This window comes from Hippocampus bargibanti, linkage group LG05 (genome assembly GCF_051943395.1).
Source record: "Hippocampus bargibanti isolate YZ-2025 linkage group LG05, ASM5194339v1, whole genome shotgun sequence".
Lineage (NCBI taxonomy): Eukaryota > Metazoa > Chordata > Actinopteri > Syngnathiformes > Syngnathidae > Hippocampus > Hippocampus bargibanti.
This window is the reverse complement of record NC_142738.1, coordinates 10,435,199-10,462,784: the sequence shown is the minus strand read 5'-3', so window position 1 is coordinate 10,462,784 and position 27,586 is coordinate 10,435,199. Positions and strand designations below refer to the sequence as shown.

General features: G+C 41.6%; 2 protein-coding genes across 6 annotated transcripts; one reads left to right on the top strand and one right to left on the bottom strand.

The window, feature by feature from the left end:
- Nucleotides 1–330: 330 nt before the first annotated feature.
- rab3il1 (RAB3A interacting protein (rabin3)-like 1) lies at nt 331–17,317 on the bottom strand. Of its 3 annotated transcripts, XM_088996398.1 has the most exons (12): nt 17,203–17,317; nt 16,701–16,945; nt 10,824–11,007; nt 10,629–10,724; nt 10,459–10,536; nt 8,595–8,807; nt 7,355–7,483; nt 7,166–7,278; nt 5,378–5,401; nt 3,858–3,957; nt 3,712–3,778; nt 331–3,604 (listed from the first exon to the last, which is right to left on the bottom strand). In XM_088996398.1, exons 2-12 carry the CDS (start codon nt 16,877–16,879, stop codon nt 3,519–3,521), a joined length of 1,269 nt encoding a protein of 422 aa, XP_088852524.1. In that variant the 5' UTR covers nt 16,880–16,945; nt 17,203–17,317; the 3' UTR covers nt 331–3,518. The 3 variants fall into 3 exon arrangements, with proteins under 3 accessions (XP_088852524.1, XP_088852525.1, XP_088852526.1); XM_088996399.1 differs by lacking the exon at nt 5,378–5,401; XM_088996400.1 differs by lacking the exons at nt 16,701–16,945; nt 17,203–17,317 and adding an exon at nt 13,118–13,322.
- A 1,158-nt stretch (nt 17,318–18,475) lies between these two features.
- Nucleotides 18,476–26,730, top strand: best1 (bestrophin 1). 3 transcript variants are annotated; one of them, XM_088996134.1, is made up of 10 exons: nt 18,476–19,012; nt 19,097–19,371; nt 20,675–20,769; nt 21,906–22,139; nt 23,024–23,178; nt 23,263–23,340; nt 23,449–23,601; nt 23,674–23,754; nt 24,481–24,632; nt 25,249–26,730. In XM_088996134.1, the coding sequence occupies exons 2-10, from the start codon at nt 19,220–19,222 to the stop codon at nt 26,291–26,293; spliced, it is 2,145 nt and encodes a 714-aa protein (XP_088852260.1). In that variant the 5' UTR covers nt 18,476–19,012; nt 19,097–19,219; the 3' UTR covers nt 26,294–26,730. The 3 variants fall into 3 exon arrangements, with proteins under 3 accessions (XP_088852260.1, XP_088852261.1, XP_088852262.1); XM_088996135.1 differs by lacking the exon at nt 18,476–19,012 and adding an exon at nt 19,443–19,505 and having other exon boundaries at nt 19,259–19,371; XM_088996136.1 differs by lacking the exon at nt 18,476–19,012 and having other exon boundaries at nt 19,277–19,505.
- The last annotated feature ends 856 nt before the right edge of the window (nt 26,731–27,586 follow it).

Here is a 27,586-nt window from a genome sequence, read left to right as displayed (position 1 = left end):
TGGATGGACTTGTTGCGACACACGCGTGTATGATTTTGAAGTGCGCTTTTCAACACTTTCATGTCTTTCAATTCCTTGATCTCCTTGATGTGCGTATCACCCTGACGCATAGCACACGCTTGCAAATTGTATAAAAGGAGCTGTCGCGGGACAGAGAGATCGGGCGAACCACGGGGCAGAATCAGCTCAGACTCACGCCCGGCTCACGCCGGGCGTCGGACGGACATCACGGCACGACTTGCTCAACTCCACGCCACGATCAAGCTCTACGCGTCACCTGCCTGGGAGATCTGACAACGAACCTACTTACAAATAAAGAGAACCATCAAACTCTTTAGACTTGTCAGACTTTAATGGAGTGTCGGCAGTTATCAATTCATTGACATTGAAGATGTCAAATCAAAGCCAAGAAGTGGTTATTGCACATATTGCACCTACGGGATCCTTCATTCTTACCTTCATAATACCGTTGAACTGTTTAAAAAAACACAAACTATAGCAATAAATATATAGTATGAGGTAAAACAGCCAATGCAAATTACATAACATGGCTTTTGGATGACATTTACATATTTTTCTGAACAGCTCATGCAGTATACAATGTTGATTTGGGACGTGCAAAACTTGTGTATGAAAGTTAAAAGAAAAAAATTGTGCATGGAAATATTGGAGTCTTATATTTTTCGGACATTAAGGCACGCTTAAAATCTTTTTCATTTTCTTAAAAAAAATTGCCGGTGCACCTTCCAATGCAAAGTGCTCTACGTTTGGACGGATGTCAGCTTTTCAGTTCTTTAATGTCAATTTCCTCCCACGACGTTCACGATGTCATCCGCATCCAGATCACATTACGGCGAAGCATCTACGTACAGACGCTCCCCAACTTACGAACGAGATATGTTCCGAACGGTCGTTCGTAAGGTGAATTTGTTCGTAAGTTGCTTCAGTGCTATATTTTCTATGGAATGTATGTTTCAGGCTTATATAAGTATTTTTGAGGTTTATATAAGTATGTTTAAAGGACAACCGACGTCTCCGGACAAGTTGTGTCCATAATTTGTAAAATGGCTTCAAATGACTTCTACTGAGCGTATTTTACAAAGATTCCACCGCATATAGCTATAGATTACGTTTTAAGACTCGCGCTGAATATTCAGGAAGTCTTGTTTTTGAGTTGGTGATGAGTCCGTACGTGACGTCACTAAAGTACCGCCCTTTACCGTAAAAAAGACGTATTGTCGCGGTCCTTCCATCACATCAATGTATTTTGCTGTACTTGTTTGGTCTGGGGACCTCGTGTTGCACCCAAAAGCCGCCAGAAGGCCAGAAGAGGGCGTCCAAGCGCCATGTAAGGAATTTATCAGCCTGTGGAAACGGAGGTGGCCACAGGAGGTCGCCATTTTGTGCCTCTTTTTTTGGGTGAGAGATTTTCCTCCAATGTTGTCTCAAAATGGCACAAATGAATTATTTAATCGATTTCAAACCTGTATGCTTTCCTCTTCAGAACTATTTGAATCATATTCATCACTGGATGTGGAACAAGAAAGCATATTCTCCGAATCTGAAGCCATTGTTTTGATTCACTAGCAATGCAAGACGTCTTGGCGTGACGTCATGAACGGAGGGCGGGACTTTCTGAAAATGCCAATTCGCAGCTCAATTTTTTGCAGATTTTGGACACTTTAAGTCATTTTTATTGGTGTTTAGCATTTGACTAAAAATATCATACTACGTGTTTTGGGTATTTTAGATGCTATAAAACGTTTTTCTGGTGTCAGTTAAAAAACAAAAAAGTGGCGTTGGTTGTCCTTTAAGGCTTGTATAAGTAACCAGTATTGGTTTGTACTGAAAAATAAACATTTAATAAAATATATGCTCTATAAAGATATGTACATGTACAACTGAAGAGAATACTTCATGTTACTACAAAAATGTTTGCATGTACCATTGTTTGTAACTGGAATGTTCGTAAGTAGGGGAGCATCTGTATATGATTTCTTCATATTGGACCGAGGATGCGTCTTTGAATCGGGTCAAAGGTCACCATTCTGCCTGCGCATTTCAAATGTCACGATGTGAATTGTGGGACCAAACCCAAAAGTTACATTTCCTGTTCCTGTTCACTTTAACATATAATAACGTATAATTGCTTTCTCGCACTTATCACAATCTAATCGCTAGCAGCCGTAACAAAAATTACATTCTGCTACAGTGTCTTAGAATCATGGGAGTTCTAGTACGCCACAAGGCCGAATGTAAGATGATCTTTTCAGATGGGATCTGACCGGCGCGAGGAAAGCAAAACAGTTGCCTTTCAGTAGCTCCCGGTTGTACAATGGTCAGTGCATTGTTTGTTTACATCTGTTGGAACTGTCAACCAAGATATCATTTAACATGAGATAAATAAATAATACAATTTGATGTTTAATTTTGTTTTGGATCACACCTGTGCTCGATACAACCCCCCTGTACCGTATTTTCTGGTGTATAAGGCGCACCCAAAAGCCTTGATTTTCTTCAAAAGATCACCCTGCGCCTAATCCACAGGCGTGCCTTATATGTGAAGTCATTGAGCCACAACAGGTCTGGCAACGACTGTCAGCAGCCTGTAACCCCAGCCTCTACTGTCGCGCCTTATAAAGTGGTGTGCCTTATACGTAGTATTTGGAAAACTTTTATATATTTCTATATTATTTTTGGAAAACGTTTTTACTTAACTCATTCAATGCCATTCGCACATTTATTCGGGAATTGAAAATATGACGTAGAGCGCCATTCCCGAATTTGTTCCGTTTTTGGTTTTTCATGCTTGGGTGCCGATAAAGCGCTGGCTATGGCCTCTGGCAATGTTTTTTTTTCTCACAAGGGGGCAGCATTTCCACGTTTTCCATGTTAGTGCTTTGTTGCAGCATCAGCTGTTGTTAAAGCGTTATATAAAACAATATGTATGTATTGCATTGTATTTTGGACAGCTCATATAACTCCAGACCCATAAATTTTAGGAATTAACTCTTTTTTTTCTGATGAAAGAAGAGAGTCTAAGGTTTCTTTTGCTGCATTGAATGTTGATGCAGTCCTAAAACTCAATATTCTGTCGGTCTTGAAATTCAAGTAACAATTGGCATTGGAGTGGACACATTTTTGTCTGGCAGTGAATGAGTTAATTGAAGGTGCACCTTACAGTCCAGTGCGCCTTATATATAGAAAACGTTTGAAGATACACCATTCATTGAGGGTGCGCCTTACACATTGGAAAATATGGTAATTGCGCTAAAATCGATCAAATAAACATATGGAACAATGACAATAAACTAACATGCAATGGTTCACAAAAATAATGTGCCTTATAACCCATAAAATACGGTATCTTAAACCTTTAGAACTTTGCCTTTCATTGTGTTATTGTGATAGTACAACCAAATTTTGTTTTTTCTTGGTTGACCTCTTACTGCTAAGTTACCGTTTTTTTAAAACCTGACATATCTTGGTCCATGTGTCACGCTGGTCTACCACATCCTTTAACTCTCCTCTGTGAGGTAAAAACCCAGCTTGGCCACACTCATTTCCTTTCGGAGACGCATCACCTCCCAGAACATCTGCTCCGCTGGATACGGGCAAAATGACAACCATCATATTCGGTTTAGCAAAATAAAAGACCAAAAAAAAAATAATAATAATCCAGAAAAACGTCACTCTCGTGAATGAACTTACCATGATGTCGGACCAGACCTTGCTGGATGTAGCGGATATACGTACAAAAATTACACACGGCTGTGATCTGGGAAGGCAAGACGAAGCCATGAGAAACGTCAGAGAAATGATGATAAAAGCACAAAAAAGACACCAACTCCACTTACTCGTGCTCGACTGGAGGGGGAGATGTAGTAGTAGTTCCCCTTGTCGCCGAGTTTAATGCGATGTCTGCACAGTCGCGACGCGCCGCTTAGCGCACATTTTCTGCCAGGAAATTGCATTGTTTCAAAGAACTGCAGCTTCGATAACAGAAAATTGTTGTCCATCGACTTATACACTTTTAGGTTAAAAAAATGAAGCCAAAAATAATAAATACAGGTAACATCCGACTTACGATAGAGTTTCGTTCCGACCAAATGGTCGTAAGTTGAAATCCATTCAAAATGTTGAATAGACTCGGAGGGTAAATCACACGGACCCCCCCCCTGAAACGCGATTTCAACAAAATGTCAGAACGTATTATTTAAAATAACTGATAGTATTGACCATTAACATGAATGGTTGTGTTAAGTTCATCCTGTCTACTTGATATCTAATTTACAACAGATTCCTCTCTTACAGACAGTGTTTTTTAGGTGTTCACTTACCTGACATGTTTAGGCGTATACTTCCGCCTTCGTCAGAGTGTTAACATGAATGGTTTTCGGTTCCTCATGATTGGTAAAAATCAAGCCAAAGGATCGGAATGAAAGTCAACTTGCCTAGTTGATACGCTAAGTTACTACTAGCTAGCCTGCACACGGCTCAATAGCTTCCACGCTTGCTTTCTGCTGTCTCTCGCAGAAGTATATTGATGCTAACATTAGCATGGAACTTGTCAAAGTGCCACTGACATTTGACTGTTTCATCGATGGTATTGGATTGGATTTGCCTTTATTCGTCTTGCAGTGGAGAAATTTACATTTCACAGCAGCAAAGTTATGAAAGCTGTTTCATTGCAAATTAGAATCTATCAAATGAGATGCTGTAAATAGGTTTGGACTCCATTTGAATTCACACAAGATCCATTTCTGAAGTAAACTAAACAATTACCGTATTTTCCGGTGTATAAGGTGCATGCTAAAAAAGCCCTGATTTTCTTCCATGAAATGACCTAGCGACTTATACGCGGGTGCACCTGATGCAGGTAACATCCGACTTTCGACCGAGTTCCGTTCCGACCAAACGGTCGTAAGTCGAAATGGTCGCAAGTCGAAATCCATTCAAAATGTTGAATAGAGACTCGGAGGCTAAATGACTGGCAAACTCCCCCCTCTGGTGCCATCACGTGGTCGATTGCTGTGCGAGAGTGAGGTGCTGTCTGCCTGGCAAAAATTGTCATACACGTTGCCGGCCTGCTAGCGCGTTGTAGTGCCAGGCGTAGAATAAAAAATATAAAAAAATAGGGTCTGGAGGTCATGGTCGTAAGTACGGGTGGTCGTAGGTCAAGCTGGTCGTAAATCAGATGTTATCTGTAGTGCAAAATAGGTTGAGGAAAGAGCAATGTGTTATTTGACGGTAAGAGGTCCGACGCATGCATCTGGTGCCTTAATTGGCCTCTTCATGCCGTCAGCGCAGAAGTCAGCTCATGCTGCAGTAAAAAGCAGATTAGTCAAAGAGCGACATGCTTTCTCTGTGGACTTACGTCTCCACTGCTGCCCTAAAATAACTGGAAAAACAAGATGTGGACGTGAGATAGTGATTGGAAAAGTGCCCATTGATTCAAGTCTCTTCTCAGACTTTCAAGAATTTGAATTTTAACAAATGAAGTCAAATGCTAAAAGATGCACTGTTGGAATCGTTGCAATCTACTGTAGAATTGATGGAATTTGGTTTGGGAGATTATTTGGAGATGACAAAGATTACCCAATGACTGAGTTTATCCATTCGTTACTTGATGTGAGGTCACTGTCGTTATGACTTTAATGCAGGTTAATGATAAACTCCTTTGGTGTGCCGTGGTCCAACTTCAACACTCCACATGAGCAGTTCTTTGAATTTCATTGTCATGTCTTCCATTATGCGACTGTTGGAAGGCCCTTTCCCCCCAGAATCCCATAATGAGCCCTTCTTTACTAGAGCATCTGTCTCTCTCTCTCTCTCACTCTCTCTCTCCCTGTATTTATTTTTTGATTGGATTGGATATACCTTTATTCATCTCGCAGTGGAGACATTTACATTTCACAGCATCAGTTATGAAAGGAAGAGGAAAGGAAGGAAAGAAAGAAGTAGAAAAACAAAATACAGGAGCTGCTGGAAAGGCAGCCACTCTCGCGGCGGCATCTTGAAGCAAAAAGAACAAAAAAAAAAAGAAAATTATTTATTATTATTTATGTCAATTTATTTATTTCTTAATTTTATCAACATATTCATTTATTTTTATTGGTGTGTTTATTTATTTATTCACGTATTCATTTATTTGTGTCTATCCTCTCTTGATTGGAGCGCAGCTTAGAATTATTTATTTATTCATATCAATGTAATTTGGGCGGCCCGGTAGTCGAGTGGTTAGCACACCGGCTGCACAGTGCAGAGGTCGCCGGTTCGCGTCCCGGTCCGGCCTCCCTGTGTGGAGTTTGCATGTTCTCCCCGGACCCGCGTGGGTTTTCTCCGGGTCCTCCGGTTTCCTCCCACACTCCAAAAACATGCACGGCAGGCAGATTGACCACTCCAAATTGTCCCTAGGTGTGAGTGTGAGAGTGACTGTTGTATGTCTTTGTGTGCCCTGTGATTGGCTGGCAACCAATTCAGGGTGTCCCCCGCCTCGTGCCCGAAGACAGCTGAGATAGGCTCCAGCAACCCCCGCGACCCTAATGAGGAATAAGCGGTACGGAAAATGAGATGAGATCAATGTAATTTATTTATGTATTTTCTGTGTATTTGTTTATTTATTTATATTTGTATTTATTTATCCGTGTATTTATTAATTTTATCTACATATGTATTTGTCATTTATTTATTTATTTGTTTGGGTATTCATCTGTGTATTTACTTATGTGTGTATTTATTTATTTATTTATTTAATTATTTTATTAATGTATTTTTTGTGTATTTATTTACCTTTTTATTTATTTATTTCATCTAATTATTTATTTGTCTATCCAAAATAAAATAGCGGGCAATAAAACCATCAGACATCTTTGTTCTGTCTCCCTTTGTTGGATGTTGTCTTTTTTATTTTTTTTTTTATAACAAATAGGCTGTAAGGTGATTCCAGCTGCTCTTGCGGTGACCTTTTGCGGTGACCAAAAAAAAACAAAAAACTTAAAACCTTAAAATGGTTCCAAAGTCAAAACAAATTACACCAGCATCCCCCTTTGACCTCAGAGGTCCCACTTTAGATTTTTGGATTGGCTGGCCTGAGTTGAGGAGTGAGTGACTGGTGAAAGGGAAGACGGTGCGCGGGTGTTGTGACGTACGCAAGGCAACTCACTTCGGTCCTCCGCATTCCACGGCCGAGGCCTTAACCATTGGTAACGCTGACATAGGTACGGGCTCGATAGTCAAAGAATTGTTCTCCACGGCGCTTTGCACCAGCTGGGCCAGCTATGGACACAAACAGTCACATTAATTAGACCTCGGCAATCAAAAAAAGGGATGATACAACTGGATGGATTGGGACCTCGGAACGCGTAAACGAGAGGCAGGGTGCGATGTCTTCTCTGTAGATGCGATTCATGAGGGCGGATGAGCGATCGAGACTCGGGTGCTCATTCCACATGAGGAACTCTGCGTACAGAACTGAGTCCATCTGTGGAGACAAGATAAACCCTCACTCATCTTGGCGAAAAAGACACGGTGAAAGGGTGTTGGCGTTAGTCTGAAAGATCCCGTAAGCAGAAAGTTGAGTTCAAAAGAGGGGGAGCCAGTTACCTGTACACCGTCAGGCCCAAGCCCCTCTCCCTGCTTCGGCCATAATACTGAAAGATTGGCCGGAAAGCAGACAGAGAATTAGAGGACAGCAGCGTCAGCAGGTGGAGAGAAAAGGAAACATTACCAGAAAGAAAACAAAACCAAAACTAATGCCCATTATCTTTGGCTCAAATTTATTTCGTCCCATTTAGCTTTTTTTGTCTTTTCTCTTGACTTTATTCTTATTTCTTTTTTCCTCTCTTCACTTCTTTTTATTTATTTAGATATGCATCTATCTATCTCACTAGCTAGCTACCTAGCTAGCTATCTATTTGCTATCTATTAGCTAGCTATCTATTTCCTTTCTATTAGCTGGCTAGCTATCTAGCAATGTATTTGTTAGATAGCTATCTAGCTTGGTAGCTAGCGAGCTAGCTATCTATTAGCTAGCTAGCTAGCTTTCTATCTATTTGAGATACTTCCGGGTTGCATAAGCTACCTGGCTAGCTACATAAATGAATAAAATAAAATAAAATAAATAAATAAAATTACATAAATATGTTGATTTGATATCTATTAGCTGGCTAGCCATCTATTAGGCGGATATCTAGCTCGCTAGCTATCTATCTATTAGATAGCTAGCGAGCTAGATATCTATCTAGCTAGCTATCTATCTATTAGATAGCTAGCTTTCTACCTATTTGAGTTACTTCCGGGTTGGGTGAACGCTGGCACGTGTGGCTGCCGTTCCTCATCCACAGAAAAAATTATCCTGTGACTGTAAAGTGACATTAACAGTTTTGAAGGTCGCGTAGAAATTAAATGTATTATTATTATTATTATTATTATTATTATTATTATTATTATTATTATTATTATTATTATTATTATTATTATTATTATTATTGTTATTATTATTATTATTAAAAGAGAAGAAAAACTAAAACTTGAGGAAAGAACGGAAAAATGCAAAAAAACAAGAAGAGCTCAAAAGCAATGACATTCCTGACCTCTCTGTCCTCTTTGATGACTGGCTGAACAGGAAGTGAAGGGGATTCTGGTTTACCAGGAGGCGACAGTGAACCACTGCTCAGGCTCTTGTTGCGAGTGTATCCTCCGACTGGGAGTTTCAGCTGAGGGTGCAGCTGACGGTTCGGAGCGGATGGCGTGGATGTTAATACCAGGGATTTGAGCGCCGTCACTTCTGCTTGGAGAACATCAATCTGGCAGGTGGATACAAAAGGCAGGTGTGAAAATGGACTTTTCCAAGGGCTTCTGAATTAAAGTACTTTCAACCATCTGCCCCACTGAGCTGTTCTGGGTGGACTAATATCACTGTTTACATGATTCAGTTTGAGTCAGAGGTGTCAAAGTCAAGGTCCGGGGGCCAAATCTGGCCCGCCACACCATTTTATTCGGCCCGCGAAGGCAAATAATAATAATAATAATAATAATAATAATAATAATACATTACATTTTAAGTGCCTTTCAAAGCTCTCAAGGACACTTTACAGTCACAGACAAGCATAGGTACTATAATCAATAAAATATAATCACAAATAGAATGTGAAAAATAAAATACAATTATAAATAGAAACAAGAGAGAGAGAGCTACACAGAAAATACAATTTTAAATAGGTGAATGTACTGTAAACCACAATAACAGTCATTATTTTTTACTTGAAATTGGAAAACTAGTTATTAATTAATTTGTTGTGCGCTCTATATGCAGGGGATGATACATTGTAATTGACGCCAGAAAAAGCTTGCTTCAACCTCTTACGTTTGTTTTTTTAATACTCATCAGCAGGTCAGTGGTGGGCCCTCAGGGTCTGCAAGGCCTTCTCTGCTCGCTTAAAAATATCAGAATGACAGACTAATGTGAATTATATTTTGTCCATGAATTCCTACTAAATAAATCCAAATTGTCTTTCAGCTTCCTTTCATTGTTTTTCCCCCTGTTATGCTGCTACCAGATGTTTAAGCATTTCACCAATCACTTTTTAGCCATAATTTGTTACACAATCAGATTTGCAGGCCTTGGAGCATAAAAATCAATGGCGATGAAACTGATGCTTTAACCAATCAGAGTTCGAGTTGGCAACCCAAGGCCTGCTTGAAGAAACGTCAGAATTTTCGCAAACTATGATTGGCTAGTCGCATGATTGGCTAGTCACTAGCCAATCATAGCATCACTACCCGCTAGTGATATGAGCATACCGGCCAAAGCTAGCACACTGTATCTGTAGCGAGCTTGCAGCTTGCAGATATACTGTTAAAGTCATTTTCAAGACGGACTTTTCAAGAATAAATGGACATTATTAAGATTGGACAGCTCTGAAGCTAGCAAAAATAGCTAATAATATTGCAATTTTATGAAGTTATCATGAATCCACACGTTCAAAGTAAAAATTTGATCAGTTTAATGACACTACGTATTTCTTAAGTTTCTTTCACAAGTCACAAGTTATTTCCTGGCCAACGGTGCCCTCTAGTGGACGTGTAGTAATATCACACCACACTTGCAGCTGTGGATTGATTCACACGTAGCACTACTGAAGATCTAGGAGTGACATGCATGGCCTGCCACTGCAGTAGGGTATACAGTACTGTAGGTAGGTTTCACCCCTTTAAAAAAAAATTATGAAACATGCTTTAATTCACATATTTTTGGTTTTGTGACACCATTAAAGAAATCAAACGATAAAAAAATGAATCAGAAAGGGTATACTGTACAATTAGACGGCTACTCAACTGTGACTAACGCCGACCGTGTGTTTTACTCAAGTTGAACATCGGTGGTATTTTTTATTATTTTTTTAACAAGGGATTCATTATTCACTACTGTTAGTTGAGTTTGAGTATGTGACACACCTTCCCCTGAGCCTCCTTCAGTTGTTTCTCTGCTCCCGCTTGTTTGACGTTGGCCTCCCGCACCATCCTGTGAGCCTCCTGTTGTGAATATGGAAACAATTCGGCTGTTTCATACATACAATTATTTTTTGGGGGCATACAATTCATTTGAAGGAGCGGAAATTTAAGACCTCAAAGAGACTGGCAGTGAGTTCCTCCAATTCTTGTTCCAGCTGATTCCTGACCTGCGACAGACGCTCGCATTCCTTATCTTTGAGTTTTAGTTCCTGAAAAGAATGAAAAAAGAGTTCACTTGTGGCACTTCTCCTTTTTTCACTCCACCGAGTGCGTGAGTGTGTGTGTGTGCGCTAAAGTAATGTCAGCACCTTTTTTGCAGCATCTAACTGTTCGCTGAGGATCTCTGAGCCCTTTTCACGAATTTCTTTCTCTCGAATTTGCAACGAAGAGCTTCGCAGCCGAGAATGGACACCCTGATCTATTTCCATTGTGAGCCCAGCCTGGCCCGTTGCCTTCGATCCGGGCTCTGGCTCGGGATCCAGGTCTACCAACCTGTACAAGATCAGAAATCTAAACAATCATGTTCATTTTATACCACATTCCTCATCATGAAAGTTTTCCACTGCATTTGTCACAGAGGTAAATATTCAAGCAAGGGCTGATGTGTACATTTTAGAAATTACATAAAATTCTTTCAATGAAAAGGTTTCTTCAGCCATCATCTGTACTTCATTGAAAGTGTCGGACGTTTTCGCTCTTCATCCGAAGAGCTTCGTCAGTGAACTAAAGTTGTGCTGGTACCTCTGGCCCTATAGATATTCCTAATAATAATAATAATAATAATAATAATAATACATTTAATTTCTAAGCGCCTTTCTAAACTCTCAAGGTCACTTTCCAGTCATAGGATAAGTTTTTCTATGGGTGAGCAGCGGCAGCCACAAGTGCCAGCGTTCACTCAACCTGGAAGTAAATAGATAGACAACAGACAGATAGCTAGATAGCTAGCCACCTAGATAGCTATATAGCTAATAGCCAGCTAGCTAGATAGATAGTTAGCTAATACACTGACCCAATGTTCACTCAACCCGGAAGTAAATAGATAGCGAGCTAGCTAGCCAACTAATATCTAACCTAGATAGCTAGCCACTTAGCTGATATGTTTCGGCATGTACTTTCGCCTTTATTAGAGTGTCACTGATGTTGTTATGATGCGCCGTGTGGTTACGTTGCTCTAGCGCATTTGTTGTCATATTGAAATTAAGCAGTCACAAAGATAGTAGAGTGCACCAGGATTGGGCCAATGAGAGCTCAGTCAATATGATGGCGTGGAGGGCCGCGTCAAAAGCGTCGTTATGATCTGACGATGACATCTTTGCTGTTCACTAACCGGCTCCATTGACTCAAACGGTTCCTCCTTGTTTTAATGAGGAAGTTGGCAAATTCGGAAGTCAAGCGCACAAAATCTGGTGGGTACTCCGATTAGCTTCAGGTAGTCGTCCATTGCTCCCCCAACCTTAGAGCAGGGACCGATCAGAGTAGAGGTCTGGCACCGAAAATAATCTGACTCAGCTAACTCAGATTTATTCTGGTTTTATGTACTGCCACCAGAACTAATGTTGTGTGAACTGTTTTAACAAGCCACAACAGTAAATCGTCTCCTTTGTCTAAAAATATGCACCTAGGACATCTTTTGTTCTTTCTTGGCCTCTCTGATACTTGATCGTTTTTTATATATAAAAAAAATCATCTCCAAAACTAAGCAAGAAAAAGTCACATGACTGTGGTGAATACGAACACCATTGCTTAAACAATGCCATGTCATCAGATATATTTGTGTCCATTTTCACATTGTCCTGAGTGTTAAGTAACAACACTGTTGGCTTCAGGCCCTGGATTGTGACCTACTCAACTCCAGCTCGTCAGCTGACATGCACTTTGTGCAACGCCATTGTTAAATGTGGCCAACTGAAACAAGCTCATGTCTTAAGGCATGTTCACGTTATATAAAACAGCGGAATATTGTCAAATGAATCCATCGTCTGGAACTCATCAGACCATGTGACCTCTTTCCATTTTAACAGAGTCCAATCTTTATGTTCCGGTGAAAATTGGAGTCATTCGTCTCACCGAAAAGTCATTTTTTTCCCTGGCTATTAAACTTTTATTCTTTCGGATCATTGCCATGGCCCAATGCTTCTGTGTTGCAACTATTGTTTCGTCTCAAAGAGATTTTGTGGTGTGGGTCTCTTCGCGCAAAATCAACTCACGTGACTTCAAACATCTGGTTGTGATAAACAAGGCAACGTAACTTCACTAGCTTGGTATGGTTATAAACGCTAACAATAATATAAGGAGCAGTTTCCCCCATTGTAGGACTATTAAAGGCTTTCTCGTGTCTTATTATCAACAACAAATCAATGTCTGACTATCATGACTTCACTAGCATCGTATGGTTTTAAACTCGAACAACAATAATAAAAGGAGCCGTTCCCTCCATTTTGTGACTATTAAAGGCTTTCTAATTTCTTATTATTTAAATATTCCCAACATGATGACGTTAAGCTCCAGTCAGTCTCGCGCGTACAAGCTGTGAAACTTTTTGAAAACGATTTACAATGTTGGTAATGTTTTCCCCTCCGAGAAAAAGTGCCACTTTTACCCTGTTAACATCCAGAAGAGAAAACCGAGCCGCCAGTTCAGTTTATCCGTCTCTTGTGTCCTTCGGCGTTGTTATGTGTCGAAATGCGACGAATTCGGGGAGTTTAAAATCAGTGCCGAACACACAACGTTAAGGAATGCGGACGCCGTCGTCATCAAGCGGAGGCGCGCCAGGCACACAACAACACTGACCACGTTAGGAGGTGGAGGAGTGATTATATGACAGTTTTGCCTGTTGTGCCTCACACCATTTCCGCCCCTCCTTTTTGAGTTTATTCGTGATTTGCGAAGCAAGTGTCGGACACGCGATCCGTGAGCACTTTCTGCTTGGCTTCCAGGTCACGTGACGGGGCACCCACCCTTATCGCTGGGGTTCTGGTATGTATGTCCACGTGACCAAAACGTTTCACTGGCGACCGAAGCAAATTACAGTGGGGCATTGTCTTACGAACTTTAATTGGTTCCCAGACAGAGTGTGTAAAGCAAAACGTGTGTATCCCAAAAATTTATTTCCCATAGGAAACCATTAAAATGAGAATAATCAGTTCCCAGGTCTTCATAAAATATAATTTTCAACTAAATAAGCCTTAAAACTACACACAACATACCTTATTCTATGTATAATAAATGTGCTATAGTATTGTAATGAAAGAAATACACTGCACTGTTTAATAAAGTCACTTTATTTACATTTGTGATGGTCGTTGATGGCTCTTAATTGACACCTGTTGCTTTCTGACTTGTAAGGTCTTACGAAACTGAGGCATCACATTATCATTTATCATGTTGATGATTCTCATAGCCACAGTCTTTTCTGGATGGAACTGTTCAATAAAAGCATGCACATCACAAATTCTTCCATGGTGCTTTCAAGGATCGAAGGGTAACGTCATGCCAAGCCTTTTCTATCAGCTGAACACAATGATACTGTCACGTTCCGAGCGTGACAGGGATAGCTGACTCGTCGGAACGTTAATAAAAGGTGTTGGATCCCTAAGCAGGCAGCAGTGACGTAGGTGCTGGCAGAGATTTTATTACAACAAAAGGCGCGAGTCCGAAGAAGGCGGGCGGGGGCGATCAGTCCAGCCTATCAAGCTAGGCAAAATAAAATGGCACGCGGGAGTGAGAAAAACTCGCAATCCCGGAAAGCAACAAACTTACGCGATCGCGGCAAACAATCACCTCGGGCGAAGCAAACTCTTATGCTGGCAAGTCCAAGACACTGGCAAGGCGCGAGGCGTCATAATCATGTCACTGGTGAGGTGACAGCGACTCATTGAAATGTCCCTGTATCGGTGATCAAGGGATTGCCAGCAGCTGGCGGAGGTCGGGAGCGACGACCCCGCCCCAGCTGTCAACTCGCACGTGACGAGTTAGGTGTCATTAGTCACATAAAAGCATTGAGTAAATAACGCCTTTGTAGCAATGGTGGACTTAGCATATCGGTCCTGGGATCTTTATTTGTAAAATGGTAGTAGAAAGTGACGCTCAGAGAAGTGACACACAGAGTGGGAAATGTGTCAGGCTGAGATTCACATGAAAGCCACGGTGCGCACCTTAGACGCCACAAACGCACACTCGGTTCATGTTTCTCAATGATCTCCTTTTTCTCCTCGACTGTAATTTTGTTTTGTGTCTTCTTCGGCTGAACACGAGTCTGTGGTGGTGTCTTTTTCGCTCCCATAACAGCAAAAGTATGGTTGAAGACGATCGACGTGTGCACTCATAGAAAGGGGGTGTGGAAAGGTAGGCCGGCTGGGGCGCTGTTCGGTCGTGTGCTTTGGTGTTCATCCGCCGAAGATTACTCCGTCAGCCGTGGTGGGGCGGGGGGTGGGGGGTGTACCGCAAAAAGTAGTGCTTAATCCAAGATTTAATTTTCATAAATTTAACGTTCGTAAACGGAAAAGTTCATAAGGCAAGGTGTTCGTAAACTGAGGCCCCCTGTATTTATTTTAATTACTCGCTCCCCCTTACGCTTCATTCATCTATTTATTTATTTGATTAATTATTTAGTGACCAATTTATTTACCCATTCATTTATTTATTCATTCATTCATTTTTTTTATTCGTTCATTTATTCATTCATCTATTCATTTATTTGTCCATTCATTTATTCATTCATTCATCTCTTCATTCTTCATTCGTTCGTTCGTTCGTTCGTTCATTCATTCATCCATTACCTAGGGACAATTTTGAGCGTTTAATCAGCCTGCCATCCATGTTTTTGGAATTTGGGAGGAAACCGGAGGACCCAGACAAAACCCACGCGGCCTCGGGGAGCACATGCAACTCCAGGTAGGGAGGTCGGACCAGGTCCTGAACTCACGATCTCTGCACTGTGAGGCCGGCGTGCTAACCACTCGACTACCTGGCCACCTCATTCATTCATTCATGCATTTATCAGTATTTATTTATTTGTGTGTTTCTGTACTCAGTGCAATAATCTGTGGATTCATTTCGGAACTGAACTGGAGAAGCACTCACAGTGTTCAAAAACATGTTCAAAAGTTAAAAAAAAAAAATAAAAAAAAAAACTATAAATCACCTTGAAGTCGGTAAATTGTTTAAATGTAAAAAAATGTGAAGCTATTAGTTTCAGTGCAATGTCATGGAATATTGATTAGTTGAATGAGAACATGGTGATAAACCTGCTCGAGTATGTGCTTGGGTAGCGCCTGTAGCTCCCGCTCGTTGTCGCAATATGTATTTGTTGGATACTTGAGTATAGGTCAATATGTTAATTTTTTCCTTTCCCTTTTGTTTTTTTGGGATTTACCGGTGCTCTACATTACTGATATTAGTATTAAACGATTTAAAATTCACAAAGAACAAGAGGTAGGATGAGATTTGTTTACTTCTTCCTACTTTGCTCATGTAAATGGTGGAAAATGACTTATTTTAACTCATTCATTGCCAGACATGTAAAAACGTGTCCACTCCAGTGCCAGGGTGTTTGTCATTGTCACTTGAATTCCAGGACCCACAGAATATTGAGTTTTGGGACTACGGACCACATAAACATTCAATGCAGCATAAGAAACCCTAGACTATTCTTTCATCAGAAAAAAAAGAGTTAATTCGTAAATTATATGGGTCTGGAGTTAAATGAGCTTGAAATGAGGGCAGCTGTACAAAATACAATGCAATGCAAACAGAACATATAGGTTTATATAGCGCGTTAACAACAGCTGATGCTGGAACATAGCGCTAATATGGGGAAAAAAGGGACATGCTGCCCCCTTGCGGAGGGGGGACAAAAAAAATCACCAGATGTCTGGCCAGCGCTTTATCGACACCCAAGCATGGAAAAACAAAACCCGGACGAATTCGGGAATGGCGCTCTACGTCATATTTTCAATTCCTGAATAAATTCGTGAATGGCAGTGAATGAGTGAAGATGTTTATACTTCCCACTAAATTTCTGTTGTCTGTACAATGAAAAAACCAACGTGGTGTACAAAGAGCATGGGTGCTTGTAATCTCATCCACGTGAATGACATGCATCCACGATGATCACGACCAGGTATCAGAAAACAGAACAAGGACACCATGATGATCAATGAATAGGATTCTGGTTGGCGTACCTTCCTACCACGCAGCCTTTCTCCTTAGCCTCCGATGGCGTCCCAAAGAAAACCGCAGAGGAATACACCGCTATTCCCGACCTGCCTGACTTCAGGACTTCGTAGGCCCTACCGGAGGAGGTCATGGGTGGTGGAGAGCATGAAATCCGAACGCTGTGAATTCCCTCAAAAGCATCCATGTCACTTTTTCAATTTGCTTCAATTATATTTCCACTTGTGGAAGCCGTATGAGCGTATGGGTGGCCCTTTGAAAAGAGAGGGAAGGAAATACACAATGCTTCATCCAAAAATGCTCAACGTTACATAATGGTATAGACACTGTATATAAATGACCTTTAAATGTTTTCAAAGGTGCAACCACACCTCAAGATGCCACGCAATAATCGTGTTCAAAGTGTTCAACGCTGGAGCAAAAAAGGACTGGTTGTTCACCGCTAACTGAGGTCACTCCGGTATGAAATGCATCAAATGTTAAAAACGTCACCGAGTAAGTCACACTCACCAAAGTAGACGAAAGCAACGGTCCAGTTGTTTCAAGTGTAGTTCAAACATGATAGTTCAGTGCGAACGAGGATTTAAACGATTGAACCCTGTGCGTACTTCGCCCTCCCTGCGGCTTTTCTGGTTAGACAACAAGGGTTAATAATCGCTAACACCTAACACCTCCCGGCCCACAACAACCCGGCGGTGCACATTTCTTCCATCAGAGGGCTCAACATGCTCCCTACTTTTTCATGAGCTTAATGAAACCATTTCCATGGAAACTTATAAGGCGGATTTTCATTTTTGAGTGCAACCAAGCTTAAAGGACAACCGACGCCTCGGGACAAGTAGTGTCCATAATTTGTAAAATCACTTCAAATGTCTTCTACTGAGCGTATTTTACAAAGATTCCCCGGCATAAAGCTATATTTTACGTTTTAAGACTCGCGCTGAATATTCAGGAAGTCTTGTTTTCGAGTTGATGACGAGGCCTGACGTGACGTCACGTATGGAACGCCCCTGACTGAGAAAGCAACACACAATGCATTTTGGGTACTTTGGTCTGAAAACTGTGTTGATCCGTGTTGATGGCGAAATTAGAAGGAAAACACAAAAATAAGGCGATGGTGAATCGTTGTGTGTTGCCCCAAGACTACTATTTGATACTAGTTGACACAAATCCCCAGCAGACAAATCAATACTCATACATTGTAAATAGCACAGGCACCTTATGTAGACTAAATACAGTTACATATATCATATATGCTTCATTCTATATTTTTATAACCTTATTTTGATACAATCTTTTTTTCCTTTTGGCCTCACCCCACCATTGCAAATGTCTCCTCTGTGGGACTCTGAAAAGTGTCCTTGAGAGTTTTTAAATGCACTCAGAAATAAAATGTATTATTACTATTATTATTTGCAAATTTTCCCATTGTGGGATGATTATAGGTTTTCTGATTATGATGATGATTATTATAATAATAATAATTATTATTATTAAATACAATACAATACAATATTTATTTATTTAATTCAAGCCTACGCTGTTGTTAAAGCGCTTAACATGGAAAGCTATCATATACAGGAAATAAAGCAATATTAACTCATTCACAAATTTATTCTAGAATTGAAAATATGACGTAGAACGCCATTTCGGAATTTGTTCAGGTTTTTTTTACATGCTATGGTGCCTATATAGCGCTGACCATGGCCTCATTCAATGTTTTTTTTCTTTTCTACAAGGGGACAGCATTTCCCTTTTTTTCATGTTAGCGCTTTTTTCCAGCTTCAGCTGTTGATAAACCGCTATATAAACAATTTGTATGTATTGCATTGTATTTTGGACAGACACCCTCACTTCAAGCTCATACAATTTAGGAATTAACTATTTTTCCTGGTTAAAGAAGAGAGTCAAAGGTTTCTCAGGCTGTTTTGAATGTTTATGTAGTCCTAAAACTCAATATTCTGTGGGTCCTGGACTTCAAGTGACAATGACAAAAACCCTGGCACTGAATGGGACACATTTTTGCACATCGTCTGGCAATGAATGAGTTAAAGGCTTTCTGATTCTGATAAATTGATACACGTATCGAAGGTACCTGTTGTGCAGCTGTGTGTGATTTGTCGAGATTAACAGAGCCCGTGGGAGCTCACAATGCAGCTTTGTTGCTCAAAACAGCTTAAGACATCAAGTGACCGGAGATGTAGAACCTTCCAGGCTCTCCTTTTTCTTGTCCCGCTTCTCTTTCTCCAACATTCTTGCTTGACAAAGGCGGACCACATGCCTCCGCTTCATTTGCAGTCACGGACAAACATTTTCAATGGTAAGTATGCAACCAAGTTGACCTTTAACAGAGATTTTTTGCAGTTATAGATATTTTTTTCACATGCTCGCCATATGAATTCAGGTTGAAAGCAGACCAAGTCAGGCAATCGCTGATTCCGCGATCTGACGAGGCAGCAAATGCGTCCTTCATGTCAGGCCAATGCGAAAGGAGGAAGTTGGCTTTTAAGAAGAAGCGGCAGCGGCCATGACAGTGACCTACTCCCGCAGGGTGGCAGATGCAGGCCTCGGCACTTTCTTCCACCTGCTCCTGCGCTGGAGGGGCAGCATCTATAAACTCCTCTACAGGGAGCTCATCATCTTCACCTTACTCTACTACTTCTTCAGCATTGTTTATAGGTACCACTAAAAAGGGGCTTTCTTCTGTAAAAAAATATGTATTTATTTTATTAATTTACCGTATTTTCCAGTGTATAAGGCGCACCCAAAAGCCTTGATTTTCTTCAAAAGATGACCCAGCGTCTGATATGCAGGTGGGCCTTATATGTGAAGTTATATTGAGCAATAATAATAAATAATAATAACAATATATTTAATTTAGAAGCGCCTTTCAAAACTGTCAGGTCACTTTACAGTCACAGGATACGTTTTTCCGTGGGTGAGCAGCAGCATCGTTCACTCTTCGAAATAACTCAAATACTGTTGATAGAAAGTTAGCTAGCTAGCTAGCTAATAGATAGCTAGCTAGACAGCTCATAGATAGCAATAGGTCTCGCAACTTCTGTCAGCAGCCACCGATTGCATTTCCCCCTGTAGAAGTCGTGTGTGATCCCAGCCTGTACAGTAACACCGTATAATATTTGGAAAACATTTGATGTATTTATAGATTATATTTGTAAAACTTTTTTCATTAATTTCAGGGTGCGCGTTATACTCCGGTGCACCTTATATATGGAAAACGTTTGAAAATCCACCATTCATTGAAGATGCACCTTATACAGCGGTGCACCTTATATATGGAAAAAGTTTGCACATTCACCATTCATTGCAGGGTGCGCCTTATACTCCGGTGCGCCTTCCACACCGGAAAATACGGAATTTGATTATCCATTTTTTCGCTTAGTGGGCAATTTATTTTTGTATTTGTTTATTTATTTTCGTATCTATTTGTTTGCTTGCTGGCCGATACATTTATTTATTTTTTTTTTTTCACAATTTTTATTTTATTTATTTGTTTTTTTGAGAGCGACTACTTGAGGAACTAGGTTGATATTGAGGGCAACATTTTCAAACTATAAATCCTTGTCAATGTTTGCATTTTCCAAATATCGCATGACAAATGAACTATTTTTAGAATAGACCAACAGACAACTCATGTGGTCCATGGGATGTCGCTTGTGCCTTCGGGCGCCATGTTGGTGACACCTGCACTTGTGCATTGAATTGAATATTTCATTATTTTTTGAAATGGTAAATGATTGCATTTAGTGGTGGTTTTGAATTCAACTATGGGCACTTCTTCGCGTACAGCTCTACAATGTCTACAATCTTTTTTCGTGATTTTTTTACTTGCAAATACAGAGAGCATGGGTATTCAAATCTTAAAGCATTGCTGCTTATGTCTATTTAACCTATCACAAACCTTTGTTTTGCACCATGAGATTTGAAAATATGTGATGTAATAAGGCCTTTTTCACACCAGGTTTGTGTTAAATGTTGAGCAGAAGAGACTGTTTGAGAAGCTGTCCATATACTGTGACCGCTATGCAGAGCTCATTCCGGTGTCTTTTGTTCTTGGTGAGTCCAACCGATTTCCCTTTTTGCATTAAATCCAGTGATGGCAATGACAAAATATTTTAAAACTGCACTTTTTTCAGTAATACGTTTACTATCCAGACGACAATTACTCTTTAAATATAACAACACATGACTATATAGAATATATTAACATATTCTTAAAGGTGGCATCTGAATTTCAAAAAAGGTTCAACCATCGAAGGCAGTTTCAATTAACCACCTCCAGGTTGCAGCAGTGAGAAACAATTGACGTGCAAATCATGTGCACACATAAACAGAATCCCCAACTTCAATATTGAATTGGATTGCATTAGTCTCGCAGTGGAGAAATTTAAATTTCACATCAGAAAAGGAAGAGTAAAGGAAAGGAGGAAGTAGAAAACCAAAATACAAGACCTGCTGCAAAGGCAGCCACTCTCGCGATGGCATCTTGAAGTCAAACAACAACAAAACAAAACTAAATAACAAATAATGTGACACCACACAAAAGACACAGTCGTTAAATCTTTCGCACTTTATGCACCTTCTGTTACATGAAGCAATTCTCGATGAAAGAGGAGAGGAGCAAAGCGTCCTTTTCACCAATGGATCAGAGACGCCAAATTTCCACGTCACTACAAGACTGTCTCACATTTCCTGTCTCACATAAATCCGCTTCAATTCCAAACTGCGACAGTTCGACATACGCATCGCCGCTCTGCACTGACGCTCCGCACTGACGCTCCTTTCCTTTCCATTCATCGATCCAACCGCAGACTATCCAACAGCACAGACCTTTCCACTGAACAAAGTGGGGCTGTGAAAATGCTGCCCATTACAGGCGCAAAAAAAGCACAATCGCCCCAGAACTGTCGAGCGATGACAGTCAAATGGCACTGAGATTCCTCCCAATCAAAAACGGTGCTGGCATATTTGTGCTGCCAAAAAGGCGCGACCGCTCAGCACAGTCTCCTCCTTGATGAATATCGTGGCCAAAAATGCTGAAAAACCATCCGTATCTGTTACCCACAACCCACACAACAACACAATGTGACAAAAGAAAACACAAAAACAACACAAAACAAAAAAAAAGCACGTCTCGTGAGAGCACTTGCTGATGGCTACCTACTTGGGCGCCATCTTGGACTTCTTTGCAGGTTTCTATGTGACTTTGGTGGTATCCCGTTGGTGGGGTCAGTTTGAAAATGTCCCCTGGCCAGATCGCCTGGCGTCATTAGTGGCAGGTCACGTTCGGGGAGCCGACGAGGCCGCCAGATTAAGCCGTCGCACTTTGATGCGCTACGCCAACCTGTCCGGTGTGCTCATCTACCGTTCCGTCAGCACGGCCGTCTACAAGAGGTTCCCCACCATGGAGCACCTGGTGCAGGCAGGTACGCTGTCAGATGGATGCACTGAACACTGTCTGGCTAGACGGAATTATTACATTTCAAAGCTGTTTATTGCCGTTCCTACTTGAGGTTTATTGTCAAACTCAACTTTAAACAAAGATAAATATGTGTTCTGTATTTGAAATAAGCAACTGTCCAGAGCAATGGAGAGTGTGGAAATATCAGGTGTGACAGAAGAGTTTAAGCTCGGATGAGAGGAAAGGTGGAAAACATTGTTTGGCCTGGAGACAGTGCCGCTGAAGAAAAGACAGGAAGCAGAGCTGGAGGTAGCAGAGATGAAGATGTTGAGGTTTTCATTGGGAGTGACCAGGTTGGATAGGATCAGGAATGAGAGAAAGTCTCAAAAACTTTGGAGAGAAAGTCAGAGAAGCCAGACTGAGATGGTTTGGACATGTCCAGAGGAGAGCGAATGACTATCTTGGGAGAAGGATGCTGATTCTTGAACTGCCAGGCAGGAGACCGAGAGGAAGACCAAAGAGGAAGTATATGGATGTTGTCAAAGAGGACATGAAGGTAGCCCAAGAGGATGCCCAAAACAGGGTGAGATGGAGGACACTGATTCACTGTGGTGACCCCTGACGGGGAAAGCCGAAAGGAAAAGAAGACGATTTGAAATAAGCCCAATGCTTACATTTGGGGAGGTCAAGTGACCTCATGCTAACAAACAAAGCAAAATACCAGAGACAGGATAACAATTAGCATCTAATGTATTCTACTTTGGGCAACTGCAGTCAAAAAAAAGTTAGGTACTTCGATTAAATGAGGAAGTTTGCTCAAGTCACAGGTGTATATATATATTTTTGATTGAAGGTCAGTACTATGTGTTTTGTCATTTTCTGCCTTCATGCATGTTTGGTGCCCATTAGGTTTGATGACATCGGAAGAACTGAAGCATCTGGAAGACTTGCCCTCCCCTCATAACAAGTTCTGGGTTCCCTGCATGTGGTTTGTCAGTCTGGCTTTACGGGCCCGAACTGAGGGTCGCATCAACAACGACGTGGCTCTCACCGCCATTCTCACTGTATGTGCGTTTGTCCAGACGGCTGGTACGTCCCCAAAGCTTGGAAATTTTTCCCAAACCATATTTTTCTTCTTCCCTATTTAGGAGTTGAACACTTTAAGGGCAAAGTGCATGAAGCTGTACGGATATGACTGGATCAGCCTGCCTCTCGTATATACTCAGGTTCTGTTTCTGCGTCAGACACATCGGGTGTCATATTTGATATCACAAAGCTCAATTTCAAATGGTTGTCGGTTGATTACATTCTGTGGTAACTTGACTTGGCTTTAGGTAGCGACAGTGGCTGTCTACAGCTTCTTCCTGGCTTGTCTCATTGGCCGACAGTTTCTGGATCCGACCCAAGGCTACCCCGGCCATGACTTGGACTTCTATCTTCCCGTCTTCACACTGCTGCAATTTTTCTTCTACGTTGGGTGGTTGAAGGTCTGATGCGACACACGACATCATCCAGTCTGTTGGATGACTGTTGCGTATCTGATCCGATGCTACTTTCAGGTGGCTGAGCAACTTATCAATCCTTTTGGCGAAGACGATGACGACTTTGAGACCAACTGGCTCGTCGATCGGAATTTACAGGTTTGGATGCTATCTTTGTTTTGTGTTGGGGAAAGAACAGTTTTCTCTTTGTGATTGGTCCTGTTGATGTGATAGAGAATAGACAGAATAGACGTCATATTTAAAAGTCCCAAACCAGGGCAAATGGGGCAATCAGGCTAGTCGTAGACCCCATAATCAGGCAGTACAATAGAAGTAATCAGTCAGGACAATAGAAGTAATCAGTGTAGCCTCAGGGAATAGTCCTCTGCTCTCCCCAACTTGAGAGCAGGGACCAATCATAGCAGAGTCTGGCACAGCCACGTCTGGACAGTAGGGATATATAGGACCGAAACTACCAGCAAGACTTTAGTTCGCTGACGAAGCATCTTGGATAAGAATAGAAATGTCCGACACGTTCAAAGAAGTACAGATGACGGCTGAAGAAACCTTTTCATTGATGGACCACTCCTGTACGACTGAGAGCTTACACAGACATACCCAATGTTGGATAGACTTTGGTCCAGTCGCTTTAACGTAACATCCCTGCCTATCATGACACTTCACATCAAAGTTAACCAGAGGGATTGTTTTGGCAAATACAAGAACAGAGGCAAAAGTGGGAACAGAAGATATTTATCAAACTTGACAATATTGCTGCGTCCCTCAAAATGGGCTGCCGGAAGTACACTTGAAGTCGAAACAGATCCGACTTCAAGTGCTACTGCTTGCTACTGTCAAAATTTTCTATGATTCATTGCATTTCAGGTATCTTTGTTGTCCGTGGATGAGATGTACGACACACTGCCACTGGTTGAGAAGGACATGTACTGGAATGAGTCCGAGCCTCGCCCTCCCTACACGACTGCCAGCGCTGACCACTGCAAACCGTCATTCATGGGTTCCGCTCTGGATATCAGGTATATGTCATGCGGCAGTCAAGTCATAAAAGGCCTCATGTGTCATCACGTTTCCGAGTTTGGTCATGTGACACTCGAACCCTGATTCAATACAGCCTCCCAGTAGAAAGGCAGTACAATAAATTAGTTTGTAGAAATTGAATCATGATACTCATGATATTCTTTATACTCTATTGCAAGGTGTCAAAATCAAGGCCCGGGGGCCAAATTTGGCCCACCAAATCATTTTATTCGGCCCGCAAAAGCAAACCAAGCATGTCAAGTGCCATGATGCTTGCAAAGGTTCGAACCAAATTTTCAAATTGCCCCATGTAAACCACAATAAGAGTCATTTTTCTTGAGTTCAGATTTGAAAACTAGTTATTCATTACCTTGTTGTGCATTCTGTATGTAGTATGTGGAGGAGATGAAACATTCGAATGGCTTCCCCAAATTCATAACGACCACTGAGAGGAAACCGTAACTACAATGTGGCCCATGGCAAAAAAAAAAATTAGTTTGACACCCTAGCTCGATTGAATTATATTCCTCACGAATTGAAGGAACATTTTTACAGATGTTCTGAGGTTATTCTGAACAGTTTCATAGTAATTGTGACATTGTTGTACACTTCTAGTGTTCCTAAAGAGGAGATGGAGTTTCAGTCCAATTTGGAGCAGATTAAAGAAAATGAGGAAGCCAACTACTCCACCCCGCTGTTAGGAGGTCTGGGTCGCTTCCTGGGTGTCCAGTCTCCCAACTTCCCTCGCTCTTCCCGTGTCTCTCTGCTGCGCCGTCGTCCCGGAGCTCCTCTGAGTCGCTTCCCCCTTTACTTGCATCCAGAAGTTCCATCGGTCACAAACCAAGCTCGCCAGCCTTCAAACACCGAGCGGGACCAGGATTACGCATTCACCGGCCTGCCTTTGTACGAGAGAGCAGGCTTCTACAGTTGCCCCCAGACGCCCATCCACTGCATTCCCCCAGCGGTGACCAGGCCTCGACCTGCGCGTCGGCCTCTGAACGAATGGGATCGCAGCTGCAGCTCCCTTACTCCTCCGACGGTTGGGTCACAGCTTCTGCCGCCCGAAACTCCCAATCACATCCCACCACCATCATCGGCTTTCCCATGGCTGAGCGAGGACGGCGATGCGCCCGCCGCCCAGGCCTTCTCCTTCCCAGACCCTCCACCCAAGCTTTGTCCCATCTCGAAACTCAGGCCTGGACACGGTCTGCTATCTCGCCGGCCTCCTCCACCTCCGTGCCTGACGCTGGACACCTTGCCATCCGCCGACAGTCAGGCAGGACCCCTTAGCGCAAGAACGACAGGAAGTGGGGGGGAAAGGGTATTTTCATTCACCCCTCCTACTCGTCATGGACCAGCAAATCCAAATAATCCCAGCAGTAGCTTGAGCAGCATTAATGTGACAGGCAGCAATGGCGCTGGCACAACAGGAAATCTTCTCAACGCCGCCAATCTTAGCAGCCATAGTAACTTTCCTGCTAACGTTAAAACGAGCAATGGCAGGCTCAATACACTGACCGCTCCCAGCTCGACACCTTCGGAGCAAGAACCAAGTCAGCAAAATTCCCCCAATGATTCCGGAATCTCATTAGCTGAAGGGGACCTGCTTGGCGTGCTAGTAGATGGCAGCGGGAACAAAGCAGGTACAAGCAGGAAGTAGGACTTTAAAAATGATGCTTGTGTTTCACATGCCAATCTACACACATAACTTTTTTTGTGTACAAGTGTTAAACTCAACAGGGGGCGTACAAACAACAAGTATAACATGTAATCTCCACTTCCTGGTGAGTGCTTACAGAACAATTAACACACTTGTGAGGCACAAAGCACCTTAAAAGATTTCAGTGTTAATATATGGGGAAAAAAGAAACACGAAGACTAAATGTGGATTATTTAAATCCACATTTAGTTTTCGTGTTACTCTTATGCCTTTTTGCATCACCTTGAACGGCCCTGTTTTTTCCAAATTAACTGTTTAAATATGAAGTCGATTTTTGTTGCTTTGTTTTCGTCATGCTAGGAAACAATATGGACACTGTGTGCAGAGATGTACTCACCCATTCCGACCAATTTACACAAATAAATATTATTAACCCAGTTCATTATTAAAACAACAAATATTTCAGTCAGTAAGTTCAATTTGTCTTATAAATACACGCACGCTTTTTTTGGGGGGGGGGAAGTGGCGTGCTTTTATTTTGCCAAGTCTCAAACCGATGTGCGCTTCGTTGTGATGCCATATGTCACTTCCGTTCAAAATAGAACTCGGTTTGGAAATAAAATTTGCCTTAGGAATGAAATACAAATGATTCTCTTTTAGGGGAATTTAAAAAATCCTATTGCCCAGGGTTTTTCAAATCAGCAAATTTAACATTCGCAAGGAAGAATGTTTCTAACTAAAATAGAAACTGTTGGAATGTACACTGGGACCTTGGCTTAAGCACTTAATTGGTTCCCAGACAGTGTAAGTCAAAAAGTGTGTATCCCAAAAATTAATTTCCCATTGGAGACCATTAAAATGAGAATAATCCGTTCCCAGGTCTCCATAAAATATAATTTTCAACTAAATAAGCCTTAAAACTACACACAATATACGTCTGTGTGTGCTCTCAGTCGTACAGGAGTGGTCCATCGATGAGAAGGTTTCTTTAGCCGTCATCTGTACACATGTGAAGGTTTCGGACGTTTCGCCTCCGATCCAAGAGCCTCTTGGATAGGTTGAAGGTTTCGGACGTTTCGCCTCCTATCCAGCCTCTTGGATAGGAGAAACGTCCGAAACCTTCAAATTTCTACAGATGACGGCTGAAGAAACCTTCTCATCGATACACACAATATACCTTATTCTATGTATAATAAATGAGCTATTGTATAGAAATACACTGCACTGTATAATAAAGTCGTTTTATTTACCTTTGTGATGGTCGTTGATGGCTTGATGGAATGGGGTGGGGGC

Excerpts from the sequence above, each read along its gene's own strand:
- rab3il1 (XM_088996398.1), bottom strand. The coding sequence starts at position 16,879 with ATGGATGCTTTTGAGGGAATTCACAGCGTTCGGATTTCATGCTCTCCA. Across the intron at positions 10,725-10,823 it reads AGTTAGATGCTGCAAAAAAG|GAACTAAAACTCAAAGATAA; the intron begins GTGCTGACATTA and ends CATTCTTTTCAG. Across the intron at positions 8,808-10,458 it reads TGAAGGAGGCTCAGGGGAAG|ATTGATGTTCTCCAAGCAGA; the intron begins GTGTGTCACATA and ends TCCACCTGCCAG.
- best1 (XM_088996134.1), top strand. The coding sequence starts at position 19,220 with ATGACAGTGACCTACTCCCGCAGGGTGGCAGATGCAGGCCTCGGCACT. Across the intron at positions 23,755-24,480 it reads TCGTCGATCGGAATTTACAG|GTATCTTTGTTGTCCGTGGA; the intron begins GTTTGGATGCTA and ends ATTGCATTTCAG. Across the intron at positions 24,633-25,248 it reads GGTTCCGCTCTGGATATCAG|TGTTCCTAAAGAGGAGATGG; the intron begins GTATATGTCATG and ends GTACACTTCTAG.